At 39.9% G+C, this 27,872-nt stretch overlaps 1 protein-coding gene across 1 annotated transcript in view; it reads left to right on the top strand.

Annotated features, from left to right (window-relative positions):
• pcdh15b (protocadherin-related 15b) overlaps nucleotides 1-27,872 on the top strand; it is an 831,732-nt gene that overhangs the window by 723,284 nt on the left and 80,576 nt on the right. Inside the window, exons 28-29 of the mRNA XM_059948101.1 lie at nucleotides 17,355-17,570; nucleotides 19,218-19,306. Of these exons, the coding sequence (XP_059804084.1) occupies nucleotides 17,355-17,570; nucleotides 19,218-19,306 (305 nt within the window). The remainder of the gene's footprint in view (nucleotides 1-17,354; nucleotides 17,571-19,217; nucleotides 19,307-27,872) is intronic.

The following is a 27,872-nucleotide window of genomic DNA, read 5'->3' on the forward strand; positions in this document are numbered from 1 at the left end:
AGGCGGTGCATTTTTATCACATTAGAGGAAACTGAGCGTTTTCATCTTTTGTGAAAGATGCATGTACTGTCCTGGAAATTGATTGTGAGTAAAGCTTAATGAGCCCTTGAAAACAGCATTCTGCATTTTGCATGCAGTAGAGATTTCATTAGCAGGCCGAATCATTCCACCCTCCAAATCCCAATGACAACATTTGTAGCTGCAACTCTCAAATACTGGGAACAAAAGGGTTCTGGAAAGTCGGAAGCATGTTTCGTGGTTTATCAGACTGCTTGTGGAGAGGAGAATTCTAGAAATGAAATCTCCAAGTACTGCTCAGAATAAGGTTTGCTGCCCTTGTCTGTGGTATACTGTTGTTATAGGTGTATTACTCCTTCTACTGAATCTCACTGCTGATCAATGTTATGACCCATCATGTGTATTTATGATTCAACTCCTACTGAGGAGATGCACTTTTGTAATGCAAACATCCTGCTTTTTAGTCAGATCTGCAAACCTCATCCTGATTCCGAGTCTACCTTTAGGTTGTAAGGTGAGAATGAAGGTGGGCAGTGTAAAAGTAATTAAAGTATTCACGGCCTCAAAATGCCTGTGTCCATTTACAGTACGTGGACACATGTCAGTCAGAGCCTCAGCCTGAATTGGAGAAGGAGTATGGTTTGTGGATTAATTTTACTCCTCACTAGAAAAGTTGAAGCTTCAGCCATTTGAAAGTGCATTGCAGTGGACATGAAGGGTCTACAACGGGTAGTCAAAACTGCCCAATCTATCACTAACACCACCCTACCCGGCATCAAGGCATACATACAAAAAGATGTCAGAAAAAGGTCAATAACATCATAAAGGATCCCACCCACTCTGCTTATGGACTGCTTGTCTCACACCCTTTGGGGAGGAGGCAATATAGCATCCGCATCAGAACCACCAGACTCAAAAACAGTTACTTTGCCCAAGCAGTAAGGTTGATGAGCATCTCCACCCACTAATCCACTATCACTACTTTTACAATTTCCTGTCAGTCATCTTATGTGCAGACACTCCTATGTTTAGCATCATTTTATGGACATGCAATCAATCTATGTGTATAAGCCATCTTATTCATTGTTTTTTATTATTATTGTGTTCTTTATCTTATTGTGCTACATCAGATCTGGAGTAACAATTAATTTGTTCTCCTTTACGTTTCTGTAGTGGAAATGACATTTAGTAATCTTGCATCTTGAATTCTGGATCAATGAATCACTTGAATCTTTGACTAAACTTTGTGAATTTTCAGGTCTGGTGTTATAGTCCTGCCAGTCAAACAATAACAATATAGGTACTCATCAAACTGCCCCACTTCATTTTTGCCATGAAATGATGCTCCAGTGGGATGAGCTACTTTTCCAGATCCTAGATCCAAGCTATTGCATTATTATTGAAATTTGTTGCCTTCTTGCAGGCTGTAAAGAAAATTAGGTGTGGGGGAAGTTCATGGTATGTTCAGTAACAGACATCTTTCCAACTATTCACAACCTTCAAAATACTGGATGAACTCTGCCAGTTAGGCAGCATCTATGGAGGGGAAAAAATCAGTTGACATTTCAGGCCAAGACCGTTCATCAGGACTGTCTTAGCCCAAAACTTCAACTGTTTGTTCCCATCCATATTGTAGATGCTGCCTGACCTGCTGAGTTCCTCCAGAATTGTGTGTGTTGCTCTAGATTTCCAGCATCTGCAGAATCTCTAATATTAAATCACAGCCTTCTCCTATCACTCAAAATCTACCTTTGTTCTGTAAGGTACAGACAGGATTCCTTCTGTTGTAAAGTATAAGCCACTCAGTAAATAAGTGCTTCAGCAAAATATCAGTGAGCCACAGACAAGCAAGAAGTGTAGAGTGTAAGAGTTGTGGTATTAGATTCAAGATTAAAATTCAAGTTTATTTGTCATCTGTACATCAAAATATACAGGGAAATGTGTCATTTGTGTTAACAACCAACACAAGGCAGGGTGTCCTGGGGGCAGCCCGGAAGTGTCACCACACATTTCAGCACTAACATAGCATGCCCAACATGCTTAGCAGAACCACAGGGAACACAAGAAGCAGCAAAATTTAGTACCATTCGCCCTTCACACCTCAGCACATACAGAGTCCTTTAAACCCAGGACAGGCCTCCAGCCCCCAGCTTCCTGTGCACTCAGGCCTGCAGGCACTGGACTTCGACATCCCTAGTGGACGTGCAGATTTTCACAGACTCAGGTCCAGCCAAAGGAGCATTAGACAGCATGCTGAAGCATCTATCTGGAGGCTTATAAATTGAGGCAGATACACTCTCCAAGTTACCAGTTAAGAAGCCAAGGACAAAACAGATAGGCAAAGGCACAGAATCACTCAACCACTTCCCCCTACCCAAAGCTAAAAGATAATGTTGCACCCTTACAACTTCAGAATAGTTCATCCCTACTGCATCTGCACACAACTTCAGTAACCCTGGACACTGACCTTCGTGCTGCCTCACAATATTTTTATAGCTGCAATGTGTAATCATGCCAGATATGCTTGTATCTTGGAGAGAGCAAATGAAAACACAGTGTGCCCAACTTTGTTCAGGTCTGGGAGGGAGGAGCATTGAGGAGTGAGATAACTGGTGGTCACAGACTGACCATGGACTAGCGGAGTGCTTCGGGTCTTTGGAGGCCAGTGGAGATGCCACTAGGGAGCTTGGAAGGTCAGGGAGTTAGTGGACATATAGGTCAAAATGTTGGGATAGTCAGTGAGTTAGTTCATAATGGAAATGGAAAGTTTGCATAGTTGTGTCATAAGAGGAGCTGGCATCGAAAGGGTTCAGTCATTGGAGAGATCGAGTTTACTGGCGAGACAGTGATGGGTGATCAGGTTGTTTAAGATTGATTAGGGAGTTGAGGATCAGAGGGATTAGGGTTGAGGTTTCTGTGCAGGGATTAATGTAGCATGGTAGAACGGTACGGGGTGGAAGGGGAAGAATTAGTGTGAGTAAGCAGGGGTGAATCTCAATGAAAAATGGTTGTTCTGAAACTGATCAACTATGCTCCATTTCATTCTCGTCTGGAAATTGCGGCTGATATTTGTCACCACAGCTGAAGGGAAATGCTGAGTTAATTTTCGAGAGTTACAGAAAATGACTCTGAATTGGTTATTATCATGCCTCACTAGGGAATAGACCACTTTCAATCACTCGCCACATTTGTTCCATTTTCTGAGCCAGTTGGATTAACGCATTAGGATAGTGAAAGTCAAAGTATCAAAATGAGAACAATAAATAATGCTGAAAGTGTTTAAATTTAGTCATAGTTCCACCACCATTGACGTTGCCAGTGACCAAAAACTTAATTAGATTAGACAGATGAATGCCATTGCAATGAGAATGGGTGAGAGTTCACCTTTATAGCACTGAATGAGTTGTCAATCAACTCTGTAAACCTTTTCTACCATTTTCAAAGGCAAGTCAGGAGCATGATAGAATTCTCCCCCTTTGTCTTGTTAATTGCAGTTTTAGCAAACCTAAAGGAGCTCAGCACCATCCAGGGAAAGCATCCCAATTGGTTGGTGCCCTCTTTGTCATATTAAACACATGCTTCTCATACCACTAGTGCATTGTAATTACAATTGTACTAGAATCAGAGTCAGGTTTATTGTTACTGACTTACAGATGTCATGAAATTTGTTGTTTTGCGGTAGTGCAAGATACAAAAATTACTATAAGTTACATAGGTGTATAAATAGTGCAAAAGACGAATAATAATGTAGTGTTTTTTGGATCGCAAACTGGTCAGAAGTCTGTTGGTACAGAAGAAACTTTTCTTAAAATCCTGAGTCTTCAGGTTCCTGTATCCAATCCCACCCCGCCAATACTCAATGGTGGTAATACAAAGAGAACATGTCCTGGATGGTGAAGGTCTTTAGTGAGGGTACCACCTTCCTGAGGCACTGCTTTTACCACAATTACTATTCCCAGTGAATACAAAATACATTTTTAGGAATTTGCCAAGCTCGCACCCAAGCCAGAGATTGCCCTGACTTTGAATGATGTAGTCTTCATTTCTTTATATCACTTTGTCTAGCTAATGGAACTCCCTACTTAAACGACAGTGGCAGCACCTTCTTCTCAAAGAATACAATAGTTAAGGAATACAGTTTACCATTCACAAGGTCAGTTACAAATGGGTAATAATTGTTGACCTTGTCAGTGACACACACATTCCAGCAAATAGAACAAATTATATAAAACTCAAATCCTGTTGGTCCCCATCTCCCTGCCACTGAAATGCTTCCTATCTTATCTTAATGAGAAACTGCATAACTCCTTACAAAGATTAATCCTCACTAATTTGGCAGCATCACAAATTAAACACCAGAGTAATATGGATTATTGCAGTAATCTTCCCACTCCCAGAACACAATCACTTTAACACTGACAAAAGGAGACAAATCAGCAGCAGTCTGGTCAAACAGTCTGGTAATATGTATAGTCTCTGCAGAAATAATTATTGTTAGAAAACTGGCCTTAGTCATAGAAATAAATACTGCATCTTGTCACAAGGGGCAGATCAGTAAGGAGAATTCCCTGCCACAATTAGATCTTTATGGGTCCCTTTTGACTATCCTCTGACTAGAAGAGAAAAGATTTTATTTTTATTCATGAAATTCTGACAGCTCTTCAGCCTCACATCTTACACACTTTGTCAAATATTACTGGATTCAAAATAACCATTATACTCAGGGGCAATTTTTCAGTGAGAAGTAGCATAACCTGATACTCTTATTGTTTTGATCCCTTATCTCCAAGATGCTAATAAATTAGTATGTCAATGTGGTCCACTGTTTTTTTTTGGAAATACAATGGAGATTTTGCTGTCCCTTCATTACTAATTACAACTGAACAAAACATACTTACGGTGATGAAAAATCCTCAGCTGCATTAAAAGACCATAATCTCTCTCCTCCGTCTTCCATTGGGCAGAAGAATTCAGAATTCAGAATCAGGTTTATTATCACCAACATCTGTTGTGAAATTCATTCTTTTGTAGCAGCAGTACAGTGCAATACATAAAGATTACTATTAATTACAATAAAAATACATAAAACATTATAGTGCAAAAAAGAGAAAATAATGAGATAGTTTTCATGTACTGTTCAGAAATCTGATGTCAGAAGGGAAGAGGCTGTTCCTGAATCATTAGGGAAGTGGGTTTACAAGCTCAGGAACATGGACCTAGAAAATGATTGAGTAGATTGTAGATTGAGTAGAATGGTGAACAAATGTTTACACATAATTCTCCATAACCTCCAGTTCAAGAGGTATTTCAATTTGCAAGTTATAATGTGCTAAAATCGCTCCCTTTGCTTGCTCAGCTATTGTGAAATCAATAGAAAAAAGATGGTCATAAAGGGTGGAAGGAGAGGGTTGAGGGTGTTGGTGGTGTATCCAGAAGGGAAAAGTCAGGGGAAGGGAGATGGAATCAGGAATTGGGTGGAGCATGAGAGAGGATATTGGGTTGGTAGTTGGGGCAGGGGCTGCTGGAGGTTTGAGGGCAAAGAAGAATATGTGGAGATAATGGTAGTGGTTGTTGGGGCCTGAGAGAAATGGTTGCAAGGCACACGATCCTAACCAGTCAAGAGCAAAAGAAAATATGAGTAGGTGTAGGCCACTCAGGCACTCGAGTCTGCCCTGCCACTTAATATTATCATGGATAATCTTCCCCATTCTCCTTTCTGTACCAGTTCCCTGTCAATTACCTGATCATTCTAAAAATGATCTATTTTCTCTAAATTATTCATTTTTTTGCAAGTTATGCATATATTAATTTACGTTTAAGTAATTTATATTTGTAAAATTACTTTTCTACTGCTGCAAAATAGCTAACTTTCAAGGTATTGATATCCTGGGTATGACTACCCATACAATAACCTTGAACCTGAAATTTTTGAAAGCTTTGCCATCATGCAACGTCCACCATTTAATTTAACAAACATCTTTTTGTAGATAGTACACATATGTAGCTCCTTGTGCAATAGGAAAAAAAAGTATTATGGCTGTTCCCAACTGTATCTCTCTTAATATTCTATAAGCTGGCTTTCCTTTTTTCTACCATTTGATGTGATTATTTCTCTTCAAAGTCCTTGTACTGACTTAAGTTTGAAAAGGCATCTAAATGCATTCAAGAATTGATCAGACTAAGGAGATTTAATGCTCAATAGGACACCCATTCATCTGATGAATGCAAAATAAATATTGTTAATCAAATACATTTAAATAATTCTGAAAAGTTAAATGCATTTAAATTGAATGGCTTGTTTCCTCCCTCAGACATGAATCCTAAACATCAGTTCATTGTAACAGGTTAAAGGAAGTTTAACCAGTATGTGATTGTTTAGGAATGAAATCCTTTTTTTAAACCCCTTATGTATGGTAATAAAATTGAAGAATTTGGTATCATACTAAAGTTCAGTGAATAATGTATAATTTAATGGTAGCCTTCCTCCCTTCATTCATTTCAACATCATTAGAATTATTCAAATGAACATCTTTAATTCCTTTGCATAGATACTGCCTGACCTGCTGAGTTCCTCCAACAGTTTGTGTGTGTTCCTCTGGATTTCCGGCAACTGCACAATCTCTTACGTCTACAACTTGATTTCAGCTTCGCCAATATACACTTAGCTTTTGTAGATCCTCCACAGCACAAAACGGCTCAAGTCACAAATACGCAGTAGATACAGATAAATTATCATTGCAGCATATGTAAATTCAAAAAAATAGAACAAACTCCTCCCCACCATCACCCCATAATCTACAGAGTAGCCCAGAACTGACAGGCTGAAGGAAGAGTTTCACTCATCCCATACTGAAATCCTCCACACTGATGAACATTAAAGTACACCTCCCTAAAAACATAAAATTATAACAAATGCACATTTGCTTTCATGTGAAGGTAAAACATCCAAACACTCTTAGGTTTACTTGTAAATGCCTTACAATTTGTATGGCATTTGGTCTTTCAGAATATGATTAGGTCCCTCTGTGCACAATGAAATCAGGAAAGAGCATGTCTGCTTGTATGAGATAAGATAGCCTAATTAACTCTAGTAGGTGCAAATCACTATCCATCTTCTGCACATCACTTTTAATCTTCTTCCTCCTGTAATTCCTAAGTAAATCAAAGTGTTTTAATTTATTATGTTATGAAAAGAAACTGCATGAGTGGAACAATAGCTGATATTTACTGGTGCCTTATAATGAATGCATCTTTTGCATTCTGCCTAATAATCAACACTACATACATGGAAATGCGAAACGTTCTTCAACTTAACAACTGGTACTGGGCACCTGACCTTTACTAATGAGTCTGGCTGAATTTTACTTGTGGTAACTCATTCAAAATGGTGTATTGGTTCAAGATCTGCTAGGGTTAAAGTGGATGGGGCATACATAAAAACAGGGATAGGGAATTACATTGGGGAAAAAGCATTCCCAAGACTTCTGCTGTAATGTTTGTCAATTAAAGTAAAAACTGAGCAAGTATCATTCATACAAAATCTAGGAGTTGTAAAAAATAAATAGGTAAGTACCTTTATGCCCCTGATAGCTCTGACTGAATCACAGGGCGCTGAATTCAGCAGGCCCCGAAGCTAGGATTTTGATCAGGATATGGGATGAACCTGCACCTCCTTTGTCTTGAGAAGGCACTATGTTAATAAGACCATAAGGTATAGCAGCAGGATTAGCCCATTCAATTCATCGAGTCTTCTCCACCATTCTATCATGGCTGATTTATTATCCCTCTCAACGTCATACCATAAGACATAGGAGCAGAATTAGGCCATCTGGCCCACTGAGTCTGCTCTGTCATTCAATCATGGCTGATCCTTTTTTTCTTCTCCTCAAACCGTACCCTGAGGCTGTGCACTCTTGTCCTGGACTCTCCCACCATGGAAAACATCCTTTCCACCTCTACTCTGTCCAGGCCTTTCAACATTTGAAAGGTTTCAATGAGATCCCCCGCTTATCCTTCTGAATTCCAGCGAGTACAGACCCAGAGCCATCAAACATTCCTCATATGATAACCCTTTCATTCCTGGAATCATCCTCGTGAACCTCCTCTAAACCCTCTCCAATGCCAGCACATCTTTTCTAAGATGAAGGGCCCAAAATTGTTCATAATACTTAAGGTGAGGCCTCACCAGTGCCTTATAAAGCTTCAGCATCACATCCCTGCTCTTGTATTCTAGATCTCTTGAAATGAATGCTAACATGGCAATTGCCTTCCTCACCACTGACTCAACCTGCAAGTTAACCTTCAGGGTGTTCTGCAAAAGGACTCCCAAGTCCCACTGCATCTCAGATTCCTGGATTTTCTCCCAGTTTAGAAAATAGTCCACTCATTTATTTCTACTACCAAAGTATTTTCCAATGTTGTATTTCATTTGCCACTTTCTTGCCCATTCTCCTAATCTGTCTAAGTCCTTCTGCATCCTACCTGTTTTCTCAACACTGCCTACCACTACACTAATCTTTGTATCATCTGCAAACTTGGCAACAAAGCCATGTATTCTATGATCTCAATCATTAATATACAGCATAAAAAGAAGTGGTCCCAACACTGATCCCTGTGGAACACCACTGGTCACTGGCAGCCAACCAGAAAAGGATCCTTTTATTCCCACTCACTGCCTACCAATCAGCCAATGCTCTAATCATGTTAGTAACTTTCCTGTAATACCATGGGCTCTTAACTTGGTAAGCATCCTCATGTGTGGCACCTTGTCAAAGGCCTTCTGAAAGTCCATATATACAACATCCACTGCATCCCCTTTATCTATCCTACTTGTAATCTCCTCAAAGAATTCCACCAGGTATGTCAGGCAGGATTTTCTCTGAAGGAAACCATGCTGACTTTGTACTACCTTGTCCCGTGTCAAAAAGTACTCCATCACCTCATCCTTAACAATTTACTCTAACGTCTTCCCAACCACTGAAGTCAGACTAACTGGTCTATAAGTTCCTTTCTGCTGCCTTCCTCCTTTCTTAAAGAGTGGGGTGACTTTTTCAATTTTCCAGTCCTCTGGCACTATGCCAGAGTCTAATAATATTTGAAAGATCATTTCTAATGCCACTACAGTCTCTAATGATACCTCTTTCAGAACCCTAGGGTGTAGTTCATCTGGTCCTGGTGACTTATGTACCTTTAGGTCTTTCAGCTTTTTGAGCACTTTCTCTCTTGCAATAGTAACTGCACTCACTTCTCTTCCTTCACACACTACAATTTCAGGCACACTCCTGCCTTTTCCCGCATGACCTTTGGCGCCCCTAGTAATCAAGAATCTATCAACCTCCACTTTAAATATTCCCAATTACTTGACCTGCACAGCTGTCTGTGGCAATGAATTCCACAGATTCACCACCCTCTGGGTAAATCTCTAACCTAAAGGGACATCCTTGTATTCTGAGGCTGTGCCCTCTGGTCCTAGATTCCCCTACCATAAGAAAATCCTCTCTATCTATCTAGGCCTTTCATATTTGATAGGTTTCAATGAGATCCCCCTCATTCTTCTAAACTTCAGTGAGCACAGGCCCAAAGTTAATGCTGTGATGCCCATTAGTTAACATGATTTCTTCATGCTGCATATTCTACCTACGCTGCTGAGTAGCTGAGTGCCTCATTATTGGGAGTGACCTGCACCAATTAAAGTCACCAAAACAAGGATCTATTCAGGCCAATGTTCAAAGAGTTAGGTTTAGGGTGCATCAAAAGAAGGAAAGAGAATTGGTGAGGAGATGGATGGATGGATGGGAGAATGGACAGGGGCAGAATGGGTGGCTGGAAGGGAGAATGAACAGGGGATGGATGGATGGGAGAATGGACAGGGGATGGATGGATGGGAGAATGGACAAGGGATGGATGGGAAAATGGACAGGGGCTGGATGGATGAATAGATGGGGATAGGATGGATGGATGGGGAATGGCTGGATGACAGAAAGGATAGTAGTTGGATGGGTGGATGGACGGGCTGGATGGGAGAATGGACAGGGGCTGAATAGGTGAATGGATGGGAGAATGGACAGGGGCTGAATGGGTGGATGGATGGGAGAATGGACGGGCTGGATAGGTGGATGGATGGGAGAAAGGACAGGGGCTGGACGGGTGGATGGATGGGAGAAAGGACAGGGGCTGGACGGGTGGATGGATGGGGAAATGGACGGGGGCTGGATGGGTGGATGGATGGGGAAATGGACAGTAGCTGGGTTGGTGGATGGATGGGGGAATGGCCGGGGCTGGATGGGTGGATAGATGAATGGAGTTCTCACAGAAACTTTGAAGATATGAGAAATTGCAGATGCCAGAGTTCTGAACAAAAAAGATACTGGAAGAACTCAGTGGTGAGGTAGCACCTGTGAGGGAAATGGGCAATTGGCATTTTGAACAGTTTAGATGAAGGATCTCAACAAAAAACATATCTTTTTTATTTTCCTCTGCAGATGTGTTCAGACCTCTTGAGTTCCTCCGACATCTTGTTGCCTTCCAAGCTTGGATGTTGTGCCTTGGATAACAAACTTCTATTGCATATATCCAGCAATCTATTCTCCCAGGGATTACTAGGATTGCTGAAATGCTGGTTGTTAGAAATATTGCAAGAGCTTGTTGAAGACATTGCTTCCTTGACTGACAGCGTTCCATTAAAGCCACTTCCCCAGTGTTTCTCTCTGTGCTAAAAGGTGCAGTCCCAAATCAGGCCTTTACTGACCCAACACCATTGAAAGCCACCAACTTGATGAAGGGGAAACTTAATTCAGATGTATAAGATAATGAAATGACCTATGTAGAGTATTTCCCTAAACGGATGGATTACAAACCAGGAAATGAAGATTTGTTGTAATTGGTGGAAGGATCAGAGTCTAATTGAGGAAAAGTTTTCACCTGGAAGGTAATAGGGATATGAAAGAGGGCAGACGAAGAACCATCATCTCTGAAGGGTCATGACCTGCAGAATCATAGTCAGAGTCATAGAGCTACAGGCCCTGTACAGGAAGGTGTCATTAGGCTAGGGAGTTTGCTTTCAACTAGAATATATAAAAAAAGAGAAGAGACACAAAAGCCTGCCAATTCTGAAATCCGGAGCAACACAAAATCTAACGGGGAATCTTAGTGGGTCATCAGCATCTGTTAGGGAAAGGAATTGTTGATGTTGTGGACTAAGAGTGGAGAGAAAAGAAGGCCAGCATAAATAAATGAAGGGGAGTGGTGAAACAGGAGTTCAAGGTGAGTGTTGGACCGAGGAGGAGTGTAAAATGGTAGGGAAGTTGAGCCTGGAAGGGTGGATGTGGGATTGGTGGTAGGTGAATGTTATATGGAGGCAGACAGACAGAGAGGGGAAAAGAAATCTAGAAGTAATGAGATTATACAGTGCCCAGGTTATTACAGGGTTCCATTCAAGAGAACCATTCATAACCCAAACTGTTTTGGAAGTTGGAAATAAGCACGAACTGCTATGACAAGTATGATAAGAGAGAAGTTGCCATTATCCGGCCTTACTAATTTAGTGTGAGAGTCTATTCAATCCTCCTAGCTCTGTTGGGCTCCACCCAAACCCCAATTGTTGTGACTCATCCTCCTCCCGTCCTGGTGCAATCTCCCTCTTCAGTCACCAATCACATTGGACTCCTTCCTCACCACTCCCTTTCCTGTCTTTATACTGGCCAACTTGTCTCTCCACTCTCAGTCCTGATGCTGGGTTTTGACTCAAAATGTCGACAATTCCTTTCCCCCAGTGTAGGGAGAGAAGGCACAATGGAACTATCCTGTTCCCACCCACAGCAGTCAATGAATCCAACCCTTTCCATCCTGCCAGCCTCTCAAACACCTAGGAAGGACCTAAAATGGTATGAATGATCTCTGACTCTGATAAATGTTCAGTGGTTCTGTGATAACATCGTTTTCAAATCAGCCAGCTTCATCAATCAATGTCAATATCTTCTTTAAGCTTTCCAAAATTGCATTTGGAGGGCTGTTAGTTCTATTTCAAAGCTGGAAAATTGGCACAGACAAATTTCTGGGCTGTAGTGTTTTCAAGCTGAACTACAAGTCTCAAGCTACGATATAGAGAGTGAATCATCTCAACCTACCCACCTGTCAGACACTCTTTTTACATTTTTTCCACCTTAGAAACCTCAAAACTACATTGATAATAAGTCCTTCTCAAATAGGAGCAACTGCCTACGAACACAATTCCATTTCCATGGTTCAGATGCTAGCATGAATTCCTTTCAAATATCAAAATTAATTTCATCTCCAACTTACAAGTTTGTAATTAAAAAGGAAAAAAGCAATATAAAAATTGCGGAACAAAAAATCCGTAGATGTGAGAACTCTGAAATAAATTGGGTGCCAACGTGATGGAATGTTTTCAATATTTTGCTGATCTAGATGTACTGCAGGTAATATCACAGCCTCCAGGTTGGAAATTAGGATTGTATTAGTTTCACTTACAACACAGTTAGTGTGTAATGCTGGTGTTAAGGTTATCCCTCAAAATGCTAGTTATATTGAGGATGCAGGACTACAGACGCAGTGCTGGAGGGTAGGATCAGGCTGGGTAGCTTATTTTTAACTGGGATATACATAATGTGGTATGTCATAAATTTGCAATAATGTCTAACAATTTTTAGACTTTAGGAATATAACTAAAGGTCTGAGACCTTAAGTTGTTTCAGCTCCATAAATGTTATCATAAATGCCAAGTGATGTTTTACTGCAGGTGTGTTCATGTCAGGTTTTGAAGGTGACAATGTTTATCATTGTTCCCAGGCCTAAAGTGAATGAAGTGTTATGGTTTGGCTGAAAATATAAAAACAGTTATGACATGCTCCTTCTCAAGTATTGAACATTCGATGAACACGAAAGCCTCTTTAACAGTTTTAAATCAATGATAAGCTACAACAACAAATATTTTTAAGACTTTTGATGAACTTGTTTTTCTGAAGGCTGATTGCAATTGATCTTTAAGGAGAATTTCTTTTGATAAAATAGAAGAAATTATTCCATTATTCATAGTTATAATTGTGGGAGTCTTGAAAGGATCAGTTCATTAAAATTAGATTAGCCTATTTGATTTTTGTTGATTAATCATGCTGAAGTAATGACAGTTTTTAACACTGGTTAATGGGATTTGGTCAATTAAGTTATGTTTGGCAAAAAATGAAATTAATTACAGGAACAAATTATAGAGTCAAAGAGTATAGAAGGACGTTGTTTCTTCCTTCGAGTTTATACCAATTATCTGTATAGCAATCTAGTCCATCCTAATCTTCTACTCCATCCCTGTAACGCAACAAGTTTATCACCTTTGCATTTGCCTAATTCTCTTCTGAATCTATTGATTACCTCTGCTCCCAGCACCCTCAGAGGCAGTAAATTCCAAAGCACTACCACTTGCTATGCTAGCTGGTGCTGCAGTGTCATTTGCATCGGACTTTGAGGTGTGTGGTCCAGGATTCAAATCCAGCTGGCTCCTTGCACGCTCTCAATCTGTACTAATGTGTGCATTGGGCTAGCAACTTGGCCCTGTAAAAAATCAGATGTTAAAGAATGTAAAAAAAAGTTAAAGAAATGGAAAAGTTGCTTCCTGATGTGCCACAAGGTGCGGAGAGGACAATATCAATCACTTGCTACATTTGGTCTTTAAGCAAACTTTTACCTAATCTGATATTGACTTTCATAATCCACAAGCCTCAATCTTGTTAATCAAAAAGTTCAAAATTCGAAGTCTTTTATGTGGTACTTCACTCAATACTCTGAGCTCAGAGTATTGGCCTGAACTTGAAAAATTCTTAGAGCAGCCTCTTTTGTGTTCAGCCTTTTTTATTGTTGGGGGGTTGCTCTGCTGCCAGAGAGGAAAGAGTGTCTTTTTATTGCTGGTGAGGTCACTCTCATGTGGAGAGGGGAGGCTGTCTTTTTATCACTGCTGAGATCACCCTGCTATGGAGAGGGAGAATGTTGCCCAGGTTATCTTTATTTTCGATGTGGACTTGGACTGTGGATTTTCTTTCAGTTTTATGGGTTTTTTTGTATTCTGTGTTTTTCGCCCAATCTTTCTCTTTTTGTGTGTGTGCGAGGGAAGGGGATTTGGGGATTGATTTGCCTCTTCCGTTTTTGTTTGATTTTTGAGCAGGGAGGAGGGATTTGGGGGCTGATGATCGTGCTGCCATTCTTTTCCTTTTTGGTTTTGTGGTTATCTAGAGAAGAAGAATTTCAGAGTTGTATACTTTGATAATAAATGAACCTTCGTTTCAGCATGTTCTCTATCTCTCATTGAGGAGCTCTGGTTCTGGATCCCCTAGCTCTCCCCCTTGTGAGAATGTACCTAGCCTCTATTTGAAAGGTCCCTTCTTTAAAGATCTTCAAATATTCTCTAAAATTTATTCTTATCAATCTTCATGTGGATATTTAAAATTGCTGTCATTCTAAGAAGTAAAAGTAGATACCCAAATAACACAGTAAAAAAAATCCTAAATTACAAACAACAACCAGAATGAACATTTTTTTTTGTTCTTAGAATGGAACTAAGTGATGTTTGAGCAAAATGCCAATCTGAGCTGCTTGTATTTGCTGGCCTATTTTTAAAATTAAACGTAGGCTCTGCAGCAGAATTTTATTTGCATCAGTTCTCTTTCTCTGAGTGGAATAAATTAATGAGAGAATTTCACAATCAGAGATTTGCTTTAAATATAATTGCATGTCTTTATCTTTTCTGATTGATATTCAGATTTTATTGATGGTAAAGACTGATAGATGTTTTTTACCCCCAATGTTTATGGTGCCGTAGCTCCCTCTTCTGACTGACTTGAGTTGGAATTTGCAGAGCATCTCCTAAAAAGAAAACAATTAACTTGTAAAGCCAGTTGTCATCAAGACAGCAAAAAACAATGATGCTTTTTTTCTGTAATGAGTTATCTGCTTTGTGGAAATAATTGAAGTCGTTTATCCCGTTGCATTATTCAGCAGCAGTTCTCTGCCTTGGATTTATCTTTCTCAGTGGCTGGGAGCAAAGATCATTCATAACTTCAGAGTTTCTTCTGAAAAGCCTAATTTTTCAAAGGATTTTTCTAGGTGTGATTCTGTGTTCTTAGCTTGCAGATAAAATCTGTCTTTAAGAGGAAGCTGCTTCAGGATTCAGTGGGTGCCACAGTAGTGTAGCGGTTAGTGTGACACTGTTACAGCTCAGGGCATGAGAGCTCAGAGTTCAACTCCAGCACTGTCTCTGAGGAATCTGTACTTCCTCCCGTGGGATGCATGGATTTTCCCCGCACGCTCCGATTCCTTCCCATGTACCGGGTAGGTTAATCTGTCATTGCAAATTGTTCTGAGATCAGGTTAGGGTTAATCAGGGTGTTGGGGGTTGCTACAGTGGCATGGCTCAAAGGCCTGGAAGGCCCGACTCCAACAGACTGTATCACTGAAGAAATATTGCAAGAAAAAAGTAGGATACCCTAACAATATGAGAAGAAGTAGACAGGGTGCTGAGAGGTTGTGGTAGAGCTAGCAAAGACTAGTTGGGCTGACTAGCCTGGTTCAAATTCAGATTCAGAATTACTTATCCCATGTACATTGAAACAAATAATGAAATGCATCATTTGTGTTGTCAACCAGCACACCCAAAGGTGACCTGGCATCAGCCCCCGAGTGTTGCCACACATTCTGGCACCAAAATATCATGCCGCAGTGCTTGGGAGAACAACACAGAACACAACATGAACAAAACCACAAGAACAGAACGAGCTCCTTCCCTCGCTCCCACCACATACACAGACAGTCCTCCAACTCCAGGAAAGGCTACAGGCCTTTAGGCTTCATCATTGGGCCATGACATCCGGACTTCTGATGTGGTGTAAATATACAAAATGTTTTGAGAGTTGATATGGTCGTATTTCCAGATAAAAGACTTATGAATGTGACGGTACTATATGTGTGTAGCAATATATGAGGTGCTGGAGAAACTCAGCAGCTCAGACAGCCTTTATGGAGGGAAGTGGACTGAGACCCTTCCCCTGGGCTGGATCTGGAATCTTCATCTGAGTTTTATGTTGTAGCTCTTCTGTTCAGCAATCAGAGCAATGCAAACTTTTGTAGTTTGGATTCAGCGAAATTCTTACCTTTGAATTTTGCATTTATATTCTTTAAGCAAAAAGGCATTTTTGCATGAAGTTTAAGCCAGGAATAAAGTTGATCAGTTTTGCATCTTTCACTGACTCTGAAAGATGCTTTTGCAACAGCGTGTATTAGAGCACAGTGTATATGATGTACTTTCCATCATTGTAGTAGATAGTTCATCAGACTACCACTCAGCAAGTAAGAAATATGAACAATCTGCGTGCTTAGCACAGCTAAATGTGCTCCTGTCTGCCCAGTAGTGCTGAACAAAACAGTTTTATGGAGCAGATATTTTTCCTGACACCAATGCAAAATTCAACACCACACAAAATCTTTTGTAATTACGTAGGACTCTCTTTTATGGATCAATCTTCCCGTGTCATAATTGTTCTTGAATGGGCCATATAATCAACATCTTAAAACGATTAAATAGGTTAGAGACAATGAAGCTATTCCCTGAGAGAATCAACACAGCAGATTCTTTAAATTACACAGCCATTTACAATTGAAGCCCAGCAGCACTTTTGCATTAAAGTGGTAATCTGGATTTCTCTTGCTCAAAACTCTTAGGATGCTGGATTAGTCGGAGCATCCAGAGAGAGCCGAAATGATTTTACTTAGTTAAAGGTATGGAGGAACAAGGAGCTTAGACAGATAATGAAGTTGAGGTGCAGATTAATTACGACTTTATGGGATGAAGCACAAGGATGGGGAGCTGAATGACTATCGCGCTTCTCTGCTTTTTTTTCATTTGTTTTTCTCCTGCCAGCTGCTCAGTGTATGATTGAAATTTTGTCTCGTTAAGCATGCAACATCATGGCATGGTATTGGTTCAATTCACCCTCAGTAAGGTTGATTTCTATTTGCCTTGCTTGTTCGTCCAGTGACAAAGCCTGCTCCCTTGAGAGCCAGTCCAGTTCATTGAGTAGCAGCAACAGGCCTGAGCACTGCCGCTCAGACAGCTGATGCCATCCTGTGTTCCGATTGCTGTATCACCTCAGTTCTGGTTATGTTTGGTGAAAAATTCTGGCCCGGATGCTCATTTTCTGCAAGAGTACAATTCAATATTTGTCCTTCCTGTCAAGACATTAAGTAAATCGATCATTTGTCTCTGTGCCAGAGGTCTGTTTAATCCATAACATGATGTGTGACCAGTCTTGCAATTTCATTATTTTCTGTATGTTCAGGTTGAAGACAAGGACAGTGGAAACTACAGTATATCTCAGTTCCGACTAATCATACCACCCACAAAAGATGGAAAGGATGGCTTCGTGATAGAGGAATACACTGGTGTAATCAAGACGTCCATTACATTCAGAAACATGAGGCGCTCATATTATAAGTTTGAAGTTATTGCTACAGACAACTATGGCACAGAACTGAGCAGCAGTGCACAAGTTGTTGTAAGTACTGGACCCCATTTCATTATTTTGTTTCATTTTGAAGCTAAATGGGTTGCCTAACATTTACTGTGCTTTTTTCACCATAACAATTGAAACGCTCTGGTTCCATAAGTCGGCTGCGTAAATCTAGGGAAGACAATTTCCAGCACCAGCAAATGTGTGAGATTGTGGTGCAAGCCCCACCTGTTTGTGCGGATGCTGTGTGACTCGTTGTCCTGCTACAAATAAGTACCATGAAATAACGGTCAATAAACAGCATACAATTAAACAATTTAGCTTTATAATTCTTAATTCAACTAAAGGGTTAGTAAAGAAAAAGCAAAGAAGAAAGAAAAGGGCCCATTTTAATGAAACTGTCTAATGTGCACAAGTTGGAGCTCATGGTTTCCCCTTCACCGATTCTCCTTCGATGTCCCCAGGCTTCATCGAATCATGGCCCCCCTCCAGGTCAAGTCCGACAACCTCTTCTCTCCAGTGTCTTTTCCCTTCATCCGTCGCCAGACAAAAGACCCAGCTCACACTGATGTCAGGCACACAACACAAAAGCACACTCCCTTCATTGGATGAATCACATTCCAAAGCACCTATTATCTCTAACCATAACCCAAACACTGCTTCTACTGAAAGATCGTTACAATAGCTGTCTTCCCAGAGTGTTACACAATAAACTGCTGTCATGTGACTCGTTGAGAAATGTTACATGAAATCACTTGCAGATATATATCACAGTATTTGGAAATTAGTAATTCAGGATGAAGTTTTAAAATTTTGGTTCCATCTATTTCAGTGCAATTGGTTACTAGATTTATTGTGTGTTCACTAGGAGGGAACCTCCTGCAATCAGCTTATTTTTAAAAAGTATGATTGAAAATAAATCTTGGCCAGAGTAAAATACAATCTTAACCACTTCATGCAATTTCTTAAATTGGCCAGTACCTTCCCAGTGTGAGTCAAGTTTGTGCTTCTTACCTGATCTCAGCATGAGTTTGCATCAAATTAAATCATTCCTCATGCTGTATTCCTTTGGAAACATAGATGAGGCAGTTAATCTACATTTTGCAAGGAGTGACCGCACAAGACAACTGCATTTCGTTGTTCAGAGCTAAAATGGGACACTACTCATGTATGTCTTGTAATTACATCCATCTTTTGCTCCACAATTCACACCTGACTCATTCACTGATTCTCCGACTAAATCACTCAAGCTCCTGAACTGCTGATTTCTGCCTTTCCCATCGGAACACCCAGCTCCCATTGTTCTGATCTACATGAGCATCAACACTACAATCCTTCAAAACCCTGCATATTCTGATATAAAATACCCCTAACCTTAACTTCAACCAAGACACTGCATTTCATTAAACTGGAACCCTACTCTTGAAAGTCTTTTAATTACCTCCTTCTTTCACTCCCCACCTCACTTGTGATCATTCACTGATTCCCCTATTGGAGGTGCCGACCTCCACCACATACTTCAGAAAAAAATATTGTTCCTCATATAGTCACCATATAAACAGCAAAAAAAAAGCTTAGCATCCGACAACCAGATTTACATAATTTCATTCCAAACATTTAGCTTTATAGTCATGTTGCCTTTAATGAAGAATTAGTAGGTCAGATCACCAGTATTGTGTTTTGTTTCTCCAGGTCTCAGTAGTGAATGAGTTGGATATGCAGGTGATTGTTTCAAATGTTCCTCCTACACTAGTGGAACAGAACAAGGATCAGCTAATTGGGTAAGAAGTAATTCTCATATTTTAAAATGTAAATTGTTATTTGCCTTAGTAGAAAAAAAACCTTTCTTTAAAATTGTTGCTGATATTTTACTTGTTGACAACTACATCATAGTGAGCAACTGTTCCAGGTAAAATACAGAGGAAACAACTGATTTTCTGCATTATTCTTCAATGACATGTTTTAACCTAAATTTAACCTAAAATTAGTGCTGATCACTTTAGGAAAATCATAAAATAAATGAAATTATTTTATTGGCAGTTTCAAAGGATAAAAATGATCTTTTGCTGATGACACTAAATTGAGTGGAAAAGCAAATTGTGCAGAAGATATGGAGAGTCTGCAGAGAGATATAGATAGGTTAAGTGAATGGTCAAGGGTCTGGCAGATGCAGTAAAATGTTGGTAAGTCATCCACTTTGGAAGGAAAAATGGAAGATCAGATTATTAGATTATTATTCAAATGGCAAAAAATTGTAGCATTGCTGCTGTGCAGAGGAGCTTGCGGGTGCTTATGCATGAATCACAAAAAGATGGTTTGCAGGTGCAGCAGGCTATCAAGAATGCAAATGGGATATTGGCCTTCATTGCTAGAAGGATTGAATTTAAGAGCAGGGAGGTTATGCTACAACTGTACAGGGTACTGGTGAGGCTGCACCTGGAGTACTGTGTGCAGGTCTGGTCTCCTTACTTGAGGAAGGATATACTGGCTTTGGAGGCAGTGCAGAGGAGGTTCACCAGGTTGATTTCAGAGATGAGGGGATTAGACTATGAGGAGAGATTGAGTCGCCTGGTACTGAACTCGCTGGAATTCAGAAAAGTGAGAGGAGATCCTATAGAAACATATAAAATTATGAAAGGGATAGATAAGATAGAAGCAGGGAAGTTGTTTCCACTGGTAGGTGAGACTAGAGCTAGGGGACATAGCCTCAGGATTTGGGAGAGTAGGTTTAGGATGGAGATAAGAAGGAACTGCTTTTCCCAGAGGGCGGTGAATCTGTGGAATTCTCTGCCCAATGAAGCAATGGAAACTGCCTCAGTAAGTATATTTAAGACAAGGTTGGGTAGATTTTTGCACAGGAGGGGAATTAAAGTTTATGGGGAAAAGGCAGGCAGGTGGAGATGAGTCAATGGCCAGATCAATCATGATCTTATTGAATGGCGGAGCAGGCTCAACGGGCCAGATGGCTGACTCCTGCTCCTATTTTTTATGTTCTTATGTTTTGTTACATTTGGCCCATGCCTCATGTTTTATACAGAAGGGTTAAATATTGGTATAATATTAACTACACTGCATTATCCTTGTTGAGTATCACTAAGGGAGCTCTTGAGAATCAGAATGTAAATAGACCTAATAAATAAGTGTTGGAAAATGTCAGGATTTTTATATTTATTCATTCATAATGTATGGACATTATTAGTTTTTATTGTTTATTACTAATTACCTGGTACAGAGTGTTTGCTTAGCAATTCCAGGAAGTGGCCAGCCTATTGTTATGTATCTGGGTTACATTTAGGTCCAAGAAAGGAAGGATGGCAGATTTTATTTTCATAACTATATTAATGAAACTACTGTATTTTAATTTTTAATATAGTGAACTACACTATAAGCACTTCAAGCCACTTTTTAATGCTGCTTATATTGTCGACACATGCTAGTATTTATATATTTATGTACATTTTATTCCATATTTGTACTTTGAACTTTATTTTTATATCATTCTTCATTCTGTACAATTCTTGAATGTTGTTTTTGTTGCATGTAGCAACAATACCCCGCAGCAATTTCCTAGTACATATAAATGTACAGTATATGGTGAATAAAGTTGATCCTTGATCCTTGAATATGGTTGTTTAACAGACATCATAAATAATATTTGCTTACAACGTAGAAGGAGGTTTTTCTGCCCTTTGACTGTATTCTGGCTCCCAAAGTGATTCCATTTGTCACATTGACCCAGTTATTTCCTTAGAACATTCTCTCTCATGGCCATCAACTCCCCCTGACTTTCCTGTTACACGCCTGAATTCCTGTTTATTTACAGTGGCCTATTAAATTATTAATCAGCATATCTTTGGGGTACAGGAGGAAAGCAAAGCACCCAGAGGAACTTGAGAGAACTTGCAAAATCCACACAAGTCACACCAGAGATCAAGATTGAAACCTTGCTGCCAAAGCACTCCCATTTAAAGTTTCAAGTGCCAGCTATTAACTTAATTACATGAATTTCAGCTCCCCAGTTTCAGTGCTGGAATTTGAATTCATGCACTGAATTTATTAAAAAATCCAGGCTTTAAGATACTGATCAAATATGGTTGCGGAAATATGTTTACATACTTTTCTGGAAAGCAGTGACCTTGTAACAACCACTCCATAAATGTTGACCATACCTTTGCCTTTACAGGAGTTGCTTGATGCTGAATTCATCCAGAAGTTTGTTTTTTGTTCCTGATTCCATCATCTGCACTCTCTTGTGTCTCTATCCTTCTGTGGATCCTTATAATCTTCCAGCATAGACATGAGATCCATTTGGTTTCTAGTTTCACATCATAACACATAGATGCAGAATCAGGCCATTCGGCCCATTGAGTCTGCTCTGCCATATAACAATGCTGATTCTTTTCAACCCCATTCTCACGCCTTTCCCCTTTACCATTAATCCCCATGTCATTAAAGAATTTACCATCCTCTGTCCTAGATGCACCCAGAGTCTTCATCCCCACAGCCATGTGTGCAATGAATTCCACAGAATCAACACCCTCTGTTGAAGAAATTCCTTCCCATCTCTTTTTTAAAAGGATACCCCTTTACTCTGAGGCTGTGGTTTTGGAGCTTTATTCTTTCCTCCTAATGGAAACATCTTGAAATCATTTCATCAAATGGTCAGTAATTGAAGTCTCTCATTACCACTTAAACTTGAAGCTACTGTTCCTGACTAGTTACTGTGATACAGAAAAAGGCCATTTGGCCCATTGAGTCTATTGAGTAATCCCATAAGTTGCATTTCCTATTTCTCTATGCACTTACGGTATAACATTCTCTCTCACATTCCTACTTGGGCCGCTCACGTCACCTGAGGGTTATTTACATCAACCAGTTAAATTATCTGCTTTGGGACATAGAAGGAAATCAGAGAACCCAGAGAAATTGTATACAGTCACAAGGAGAACATGCAGACTTCACACAGACATCATCCAAGGTCTGATTCAAACTTAGGTGTGTGAGACAACAGCACTAATTACTGAATGCTACCTTGCTGCCTTCTCGCCTTCATATTAAAGCTTAGTGATTTTTCTTTCATATTCATTTGCAGAATAAAGTTGTCACTGAAAACGCCATTATATATTGACATACTTAAATGCCCTTGAACTGAGTGCTTTGCTGGGGTCCAGTGTCATATTTGGTTAGATGGGGTAAGAATAAAGATTTCCTATCTTAATAAAAACATTAGTGAGTCATAACAACAATCCAGTTGTTTCATGGAAGCAATAACTAAAAGTGGCTTTTGATTCTGAGTTTATTCAGTGAACAGAATTTTAAATCCTTTGCTTATAAAGCTCTTGCATTCAGATGCTGGGCCCAGCTTTTGTTGGGGATTTCAGGAGGATGGATCTCCGCTCAGCATTTAATTAGAAGAACAATACTTCATATTCAGCCTAGAAGTATTCTACAACCCAGTGGTATAAAGAGTGAATTTTCCCTTCCACCCTGTGATATCTTTCTGTGTTTGTATGTCTCTCCCCCCCCCCCCACTCTCTCTCGCTCCAATATCTCTCCTCCTGATTCACTTCTAGACCACTCATTTTTCTTCCCTTTCTCATGCCCTCTCCCTCCTGTCCCCATCATCCATTTTCCTTCGAGCCTTCCTGACTGGAGGAATTCAGCAGGTCAGACAACATCTATAGAGAGGAATAAACAGTCATCTTTTCAGGCTAAGACATTTCCATCATTTTCCTCCCCCCTTAATTCCATCCACCCAATATCCCTCCCACTTCTGCTTCCATTTGCCCATAATTTTTCCTTGAAAGCTTTCCTTATTACCTTGGAGACACAGGAGACTGCAGACACTGGAATCTGAAGCAACAAGCAATTTCTGGAGGAACTCATCAAGTTCAGCAGCATCTTTTGGAGGATATGAGTTGTCAACATTCAGATCATAAGTTCCGATGCAGGGTTTTGACCCAAAACTTAGACAAATCCTTTGCCCCCGCAAATGTGACTTGGCATGCTGACTTCCTCCTGCGGATTGCTTGTGGCTACACAGTATCCAGTGCACTCAGACCTTTTACCCCTGATTCTCACCCTCCACCTTCATCCTCCCCTCCCTGATCTGCAAATGGAACTAGTTTAAATGGGCAGTCTGGTCAGCTTGGATGAGTTGGGCCTAAGGGTATATTTCTATTCTGTAGCACTTGATAACTAGGTCACTAATCTGAAGTAGCCACCTTGAAGCAGACCAGAAGATTGTGCAGACACTTATGTAAGCCGGCGAAGAATCAGAATCAATTTTATTATCTTCAGCATACAGTACTGTGCAAAGGTTTAGACATATATGTATAGGTAGCTTTTTGCATAGTACTATATGTTGTGAAGTTTATTGTTTTGTGGCAGCATTACATAAAATATACTATAAATAATGAAAGAAATAGAAGAATATATATAAAAATAAATATGCAAAAAGAAAGCAAAATTAGTGAGATAGTGTTCATGGGTTCATTGTCCATTCAGTAGATCTGATGGCAGAGGGAAGAAGCCATTCCTAAGACATCGAATACTTGTTTTCAGGCTCCTGGACCTCCCCTCTGATGAGAAGAGTGTGTGATCTGGGTACTGGGGATTCTTTATTATGGATACCACTTTTTGAGGCATCACCTTTTTAAAGTAGAAAGACTGCAGCATTAACCAAAGTAGCATATCTCAGAATGTTGGTCAGGTTGGCCACTTGGAATGAACAAACAAAGAAAATATGGCAATGCCAGGGAATTCCATAATTAAAGGCAAGTATGTCACCCACCAGACCCAAAGGTATATTATCTATCCAGCACTAGATATATCCATGCAGCTGGGCAGGGAATCGAGGGGGAAAATATAGCATTTGTAGACTGTGTTAACATAACTGACGAGAAAGGAGTAGATCCTGCTGAGGAAGTACAGGTTGAGTACCCCTTATCCAAAATGCTTGGGGCCAGAAGTGTTTCAAAATTCAGGTTTTTTAGGACTTTAGAATATACAGTGAGACAGCTTGGGATCACCATCATTTCCTCCTCTGAAATGTGCTACCAGTAAACAGTCTGTGTCTTGCAACAGTAAAAATTATTACATATCATGAATGTAATGAAAATATGTGTGCAAGGTAAAAAAAAAAAGGAGCATGGCAACATTGGGATACCGCCACCTTGTTGTGCTGGAGAGGCTTGTGTGATCCTGAGAAACTGAGAGAGCTTAGCTCCCGTTAGCGTCAAGGGGAGGATCCGGACGAAGCACAGTCTAACCAAGACCTCAACGGCAGAGCAGAAGGAAGATGGGGGGAAATTAGAGTCTCCAGAATCTCAGAACTACGAGGATCGCCACAACAGCTGTGAAGACGGAGGAAGGCCGCAACAGAAGACAGCCCTCAATCACCTTCGTCTCCATGCCATTGGAGTTAGTCCTTTTTCCTGTCAAGGAGCGTGTGGTGGCTGCTTGTGCATCAGTCTCTCCATGTTAAAGGTCCTCACACATAGCTATTTTTCCTGGTACCAGGAGAGGAATCATACTTGACTACGAGTGATCGCTGATGATGATGATTGATGTCATGTTTTGATTAAAAGGTGACAGTATGCTATATTTGCATTTTACTTTTTTTTAGCTTTTACGTAAAGTATAAAAACAATCAGCGCAGTAGGCATATGATGTTAGATTTTCATCTTGGCAAACTCATCAATGAATTTATTTGCTGCTTTGTGATCAGCAGATGCTTTAAAATTTAATGCTGTACTTATTCTTAAATTTCTACAACCCTAAAGCTGAATTTTCGACACTACCTTTAATTTTCATCAACTTCTGTTCATTGCATATGTTAGTGGTGTGCAGAGACCTGCACATCGCCTGGGAACCTTCCCATCACCTTGTGGAATTCTGTATTTATGTCATCATGGCAGCACTCAAAAATTTCGGAGGTTGTTGGATTTTGGATTTTTGGATAAAGAATACTCAACCTGTATGAGGAACTGAGAATTAAAAAGCAAGACCATGAAGATAACAAAATTCCGTAGGATTGTGCCTGACAGGTTATGAGTCTGTTAGGGTTAGTGTTAGGAAGATCTGTTTTCCTTTCATGACAGCAGTACTAGGAACAAAAAAGTGATTCAGCAATAGAGTAGACATTCCTCCATCCAGAACACAAACTGTATCCCAGCCAAAGTTTAAATCCGGAGATGGCAAAACTCTTCAGTTAGTTATAATGGAGGAATCGACAAGAAATAAATACTAGCAAAACAGGAAAGGAAGGAATAGTACAGCTGAAACTAAGGGGGAATGGAAATTAAATTAAATAGAGGTGTAGCATATGAGTTTAAAAAGACATTTCACAAAACTTTCCGTTCAGCAATGCACCAAGTATCTATATTCATACCCAGAAGCTGGAGGCAGTAATATATTGCACCAAAATAGTATAATTAGGATTAATGAGGTGAAGCAATGGCATAATCAGAAATGCAGATTAAACATTGCGGGATGCAGCTTACTTAGAAAAGCTTGTGTTAAAGAAGAGGTGGAGGAGTTGTTTTTAATAAAAATAGCATATAGCAGAAAAGTACAGATGGCCAATGATAAAAGATAATGAGGATTTATTCAAACCAGTATGTTTGAATAATTCCAAAAGTGGAGGAGACTTAACAGGAAGAAACTTTGTAATAAATTAGGGGAATAAGTAATATATTCTGGAAAGGATATTGGGACTCTAGAGAAGATGCTTAAAACATTTACAAAGCTGATATTCAAAAGTGGAGTTTAAATCCATCAGCAAAGGATAAACAGTTGAGTTCATTATGCCTGAAAAGAAAAGAATGTGGAATCATAGAACATAAAACATAAAATAGTACAGGCCTCTTGGCCAGAATCATGTACTGACTTTTTAACCTACTCCAAGATCAATCTAATACTTACCTCTAACATACCCATCCATTTTTCTTTATCCATGTGCCTATCTAAGAGTCTCTTAAATGTCCCTAATGTATCTTCTTCTACCATTACCCCTGAGGTCTATTTGTAAAATCTACCCTGGAAATCACCCTGGAAAATGTCGCTGCTGTCCAGTGTATCTGACAAGGGTGTATGTACAGTTACGTCCCAGTGCTGAGAGAGAGAGAGATTGATTCAACAGTTCACTAACTTTTAATAGGAACTGTACAGAATAAAATTTAAAAAAGTAACCGCTAAGCCAACTGGGCCAATAACTAAAACCAGGCCAATGATAGCACTCAACAGGGAATCAAGGTGGAGAGAGTCAACAACTTTAAATTCCTTGGTCTTATTATTTCAGATTACCTGTCCTGGTACAGCATGTAAGTGCAATTAAAAAGAAAGAAACCTCTACTTTCTCAGGTGTTTTCAAAGATTCAGCATGACACCTAAAACTTTGACATACTTCTATATATAGAGTATATTGTCTGGCTGCATCACAGTCTGGTATGGAAATACCAATGCCCTTGAATGGAAAAATCCTATAAAAAGTAGTTGATATGCCCAGTCCTTCACAGGTAAAACCCTCCCCACCATTGAGCACAACTACATGAAGCTTTGTTACAGAAAAGCAGCATCTATTATAAGAGACCCCCACCACCCAGGTCACCCTCTCTTCTCACTGCTGCCATCAGGAAGGAGGAACAGGAACCTCAGGACTCACACCACCAGGTTCAGGAACAGTTAATATCCCTCAACTATCAGGCTCTTGGACCAAACGAGTTAACTTAACTCAACTTCACTTGCCCCATCACTGAACTGTTCCCACAACCTATGGACTCACTTTCAAAGACTCTTCATTTTGTGTTCTCAATTTTAATTGTATATTTATTATTAGTATTATTTCTTTTTTTCTTTCTTTCTGTGTCTGCACGGTTTACTGTCTTAGATGCAGCCTTTCATTGATCCGATTATGGTTATTGGATTTATTGAGTATGCCCACAAGAAAATGAATCTCAGGGTTGTATTTGGTAATATATATGTACTTTAATAATAAATTTACTTTGAACTTTGAACTAATAATCCTTCCATTAACTCTATACTCTGTCTTCAAGTTCAGTCTTCCAAAGTGAATCACATCAAACTTCTCCGGGTTGAACTCAGCCTGCCTTTTCCCAGCCCAGTTCTGCATTGTGTCAATGTCGTGTTGTCATTTGCGACAAATTTCTACACGATTAACAACACTACCAACTTTTGTGTCATCAGCAAACTTATTAACCCACCCTTTCACTTCCTCATTAAAGTCATTTATAAAAATTATAAGGAGCAAGGATCCCAGAGCAAATCCCTGTGGAACACCATTGGCCACTGACCTTCAGGCAGAATATGCCTTTCTATCATCACTCT

Source organism: Hypanus sabinus, chromosome 22 (assembly GCF_030144855.1).
Source record: "Hypanus sabinus isolate sHypSab1 chromosome 22, sHypSab1.hap1, whole genome shotgun sequence".
Lineage (NCBI taxonomy): Eukaryota > Metazoa > Chordata > Chondrichthyes > Myliobatiformes > Dasyatidae > Hypanus > Hypanus sabinus.